The 4,958-nt window shown below is 30.1% G+C and overlaps 1 protein-coding gene across 1 annotated transcript; it reads right to left on the bottom strand.

Moving 5' to 3' along the window:
• Nucleotides 58-1,430, bottom strand: LOC104789176 (MATH domain and coiled-coil domain-containing protein At3g44790-like). The gene is made up of 4 exons (XM_010514912.1): nucleotides 1,312-1,430; nucleotides 1,051-1,211; nucleotides 686-960; nucleotides 58-531 (listed from the first exon to the last, which is right to left on the bottom strand). The coding sequence occupies exons 1-4, from the start codon at nucleotides 1,428-1,430 to the stop codon at nucleotides 58-60; spliced, it is 1,029 nt and encodes a 342-aa protein (XP_010513214.1).

Genomic DNA, 4,958 nt, shown 5'->3' with positions numbered 1-4,958 from the left:
TTAGGAAGTTTGAAACCTAGATTCAAACGAACATAACACCTAGCAGAACCCAAGTCATCAGACAAAATCATCCAACGTTAGACGAGGAGTTCTGGCAGCAGCCAACACCTTTGTCTTCTCTTTTCCCAGCAGAGCTTCTGTTTCTGAGCACTTTAGCTTCAAGTTGTTCAGTTCTTCCTTCTCTTTCTCCAGTATAGCTTCTATTTCTGAGCACTTCTTCTTAAAGACCTTGAGCTCTTCCTCTAACTCTTGCATCCGAGTCTTACCAAACTGCTTTTCCATCTTCTTTTTCTTTACTTCCTCCAGCTTACGTTCCAACCAATCCACCTTAAACCCCGAATACTTCAGGTATGTTAATGTTTTCTTTGCTTGGCTTAAGTCATCAATGGAAAAGTCTTGCAGTGCCTGGCATAACGTCTCGATTATGTTGAGAAGGAGATTTATGCATGATGTCCTCATATGTTGGTTCTTTACTCGGAACTCTAGTGTTATATCCGGGTGTCTTTCCAATATACGTTTCACAGATTCCGCCTACAGTTGAAACAAAGTATAATAAACTCATATGTATACTCATATCCAAAGGCTGGACGGTCTCATTAGTTAGAAGCCTCAGAGCTGTGAGTAATGTTCAAATCTGTTCATATCTAACCAAACATTCTTAAAAAGTGAGAAAATAAACTTTTACCTGTGAAGGAAGAACTTGAAATCCATAGACATTAATGCTTTCCTTTACGGAAGCACCATGATCGTTAAGCTTTATCCTTTTCGGAGGTTGAGTTACCTTTATAGGTGCATCTGAAACGTCTAATTCGCCAATAACTTCAAGAACATCTACCTCCGCAGTAATCTTGACTTCATCGTTGACAAGAAATCCACTTTTCTTGCCATAAAGTTTGGTAAGGAGAAGCATTTTATGATTTCCAGAGAGAGTAACATTTTGATCAAACCATTGTTCTTTATCTATAGACAACAAGAAGATAGAACTGATCTTACTGAACACAAACAAACACAAGCAGACATATATTGAACCCACAAAATACGAACTATCACCTCGTTGTTGGGAGAGTATACCGGAGAGTTGATTGACAACAGTTAGGCGAAATTTTACGTGTCTTCTCCATCCACAAGGCAAAGTTTTACGAGTAGCAACCATCAGATACAGAGACAGATGACTAGCATTCTGAAATCCCTTAGGATAGGCCATAAGACGCCTGCTAACAAACAAAAAAAGCCATAAGACAACAACGGAAGATGTTCTCATAAACCTATACTGGAGGAGAAAAACAACAACATAAGTTGTCTTCTTCTTACCATTTGCAGCCAGCGATCACAAATTCATCAGAATGAATGGTCAAACACGCAGATTCCAGAGATGAGAAATTCTTAATCACCCAAGTGAATTTCTTATCAACTGCTTCTTCATTCCCCATTGAAGATGACGACTCCTCGCAACCAAACTTGAAGACGAGAAAACGGAACCCTAGAGTGGCACTGGCACGCACCCAAATTCGCAAATGGAACCACGCTTGACGCTTGTGTCCCTTGGTCTTCTTGACTCATGTATTATGAAAGAAAGGACTTTGGTTGGACGCTTTTGTCGCTTGGTCTTCTTGACTCATGGATTATGAAAATGGACTTAAAGTGGACTTCGGCCCAATTAATAAAAGTAAGCTCGCATATATAATCCATGACTCATAGAGATTTATATGAACTAAATGAATATATGTGTTGTGCGTGGACTTATCGTTTACCGTTTTTAAAATAATTTTAGTACTAATTTATATTTTTAGGTAGAGTTTATTTTTGTTATTTTTTTAATTGTGTAAATCTTGAAAAATATAATTTGACGTTAATTGTTTTAATACTTTACATATGTTTTCTCATTTTGTAACTTAATTATTAGATATATGCATGAACAAATTTGTTTTGAGAGACTTAAGGATTCTAAAATTCTTGTCTAAAACTTAAAAAAAAATATATTTTTTAAATGAATCTAAGGATGCATATTTTGTAACAAAGAGTTTTTTAATTGAATGAATTTTACATTCATTCAAAAAAAAAGCCTAAGTATTTAGATATATTCATACTTGAGCTTCTCAACTAAATACTATGAAACACTAACATTTTCTTTTATCAAGAATTGCAGCTTGGCTAACTCTTTAATAGATTTAATTAAGATAGACATCTTCCTTTCATTTTAGCTCTTCAATTTCTTGAATATAACTCTAGAATTTGGTTTTTAATAAAAATTTCATTCAGTTTTCTTTTTGACAACTTCTAAATATTAGAATATGAAAACCAACAGTCATAAATTTATTCAACTATCTTTCACTTTGTCTATGTATTATTCTAAATCAACATTCTACAATTTTATTCAATTATCTTCTATTTGATAGTGAACAAAACCTCAATATTCTTTATATATAAAAAGTTATTTCTTTAGGGATAAACTTTCATGAATTTTTTTAGAATATTAACCAATATATGTATCACTGCTGCAACTCTTCAAACTATTAACAAAATTGTAACGTCTAAACTATATGCTCATACATTCATATTCCTTCATAAAAAAAAATAAAAGACATGAAAGATGTTTCATATTTCTTTTAAATTTAGGTTTGTTTACTTTTAACGAGGATAGACAGGTGGCACTCTCCTCAGTGCTGATGTGTCACTCAAATGGAGAGAGTTGACTATCTTTCATAGTATAGATGTTAAAAGCGGACAAACTAACACATAATGTTCATGCTCTGCCGCATTTTATTTGATACGTAATCAATGTTCTTTTTCCCAACATAAAAAATATTTGTATGTCTTGATTGTGCATCAAAACATGAAGAGCTCTCTAAATTATGGGAAACAAACTAAATATTTTAAAGTAACATTTCATATTAACAAAAAAATTCAGTTTAATGCTTAACTAATCAATAGTAATTCATTTAAGTGACTAAGAATGCTTATTTAAAAACAAAACAAATAGCAAACATAAGATAATTTATCGAAACAAAAACTATAAAATTTTAAATATTTTATTAAATCTAAAATATGTAAAATTATTATAAAGTTATCTCGCGCATCGCGCGAGACTACTTCTAGTAGAGAATAAGTTAATTACCTCGACAAAAAGAAGCAGCCATATGATCTCTTTAAAATCACAAATTTCAGGTACTTTTATTTTGTGGTTTTTAAAATTCAATTTATTTGTTAGTGTTTTGACTTTTAAACCAAACTACTTTACATTTGGGTGTTATTTAATGAAATTAATACCTGTTTGTAGAAAAACTATAGAAATAACCATAATAAATTCTTAGAATGGTCAATTATGTCTAGATCTATCATGTTTTTTTGTCAACTTTAGATATATTATCGGCAGTTCTAATAAATACCACAAAAATGTATTATTTCCCAAAAATACCATTTAAATTTTATTTTTTAATCCACGAATATCACAAAACTAAACTAAATTTTTAGTATTCAAAACAAACCATAAAGCTTAAACATTAAACCATATCCCCTTATTTAAGCAAATATCGTAGAATATAATAATAAAACTAGCACAGTTTCAACTTAGACAACAACCATTATGAGATTCGACTACTTACCACACAAAGGTTTCAGAAAGGAAACTATTTCCGCAACTAAGATACTGTAGATAACAAATGTGAAAATTGCAAAAATGGGAACTAGCTTCTAGAGAGACTTGACCAAAAACTCTCCTAGAAACTATTATCGAGGCTTCCAATCTGCAACCCTTCTCTGACACTGGTGTAGCTCTTACTCGCCAGCGTCGGGATCTCTTTCACCCCGCTCTTCTCCCTGTTATATTTTCCCCTGTTTACTTAAGTTTTTTTCCGTTTCTTTTTCTTTTTTGGATACAATCCCCCTGCTCCCCTCAGATCCCGGCGAGATAAATTTGTCGCATTTTTTTATTTTTTAGTGATTTTTTTCGTCTCTAGTAAGTGTTCTATAATTTGATTATCGATTTAGAGATTTGATTTGGTTTTTCAATTAATTAAAATCAACTGAAAACTGTCATGAATTGAGAGAACTATTTTTAGTTTTTTTTTTTCATTTGTTATCTAGAAAAATTATTTGTCCAAAAACAATATTTGAGATAAGATAGCTTTGTACTAATCTTATATATATATATATATATATATATATATATATATAATAATCTGCATTGTGTTCGTTATTAAGAAATTAGTAAGTAAACAACATGCATATATGTTGAGCTTAATTAACCGATACTTGTAATAAAAAATAAATCATTAGTATGAGTATTTTTTTTTGCTTGTTTCATCGGGTTAAGATAATGTACAATTTATAATAACTCATTTGATGAATATATATATATATATATGTATATATATCAATTTTTATGGTTTGCAAACAAAGAGTAGGAAGTCAAATGTGATTTTTTTTTAAAAAAAGAAGCGCTCTGACCGGAAAAAAACCATACCTAAAGTATGAGAAAGCTAGGTATATTCGAAATTGTCGTGATGAAATGATGTTATAAAGAAAGCAGTTTAATCGAACGAATCTTTATTAGGGCATATTTATAGGGGATCATGTGGAGGTGATCTTAGATGAGAAATAATGTAAAAATATTGTAAAATCAGGTCTTAAGATCTTTCGTTAAGAAGTTAGTTATAGGGAGAACAGGTATAAGATCTTAAGATTTAATAATATAATATTCTTATAGAAATTTTAAAATATTGAATAAATACAAAGATTAATGTTTAATATATAATTTAAGTATGTTTAAAACTATTTAATATAATGTTTATTAATTTTCTTATTAAACATATTACAATTATTAAAATTTATAAAATAACATTTTAATTGAAAACTTATACAACTTTTATTAAAATTAAAAAAAAAAACATTATTACTTAATTATTTAAAGAAGACAAACATTTTATTTAATTAATACAAATGACCAAATTTATTCCAAA

The sequence above is a fragment of the Camelina sativa genome, chromosome 5 (assembly GCF_000633955.1).
Source record: "Camelina sativa cultivar DH55 chromosome 5, Cs, whole genome shotgun sequence".
Classification (NCBI taxonomy): domain Eukaryota; kingdom Viridiplantae; phylum Streptophyta; class Magnoliopsida; order Brassicales; family Brassicaceae; genus Camelina; species Camelina sativa.
Note: the sequence above shows the minus strand (reverse complement) of the source record. Positions and strands in the feature narration are given on the sequence as shown.

Coding starts and splice junctions, on each gene's coding strand:
- LOC104789176 (XM_010514912.1), bottom strand. CDS start 1,430: ATGGGGAATGAAGAAGCAGTTGATAAGAAATTCACTTGGGTGATTAAG. Junction 1,212..1,311: donor GTGATCGCTGGCTGCAAATG/GTAAGAAGAAGA, acceptor GTTTGTTAGCAG/GCGTCTTATGGCCTATCCTA. Junction 532..685: donor TTCAAGTTCTTCCTTCACAG/GTAAAAGTTTAT, acceptor TTTCAACTGTAG/GCGGAATCTGTGAAACGTAT.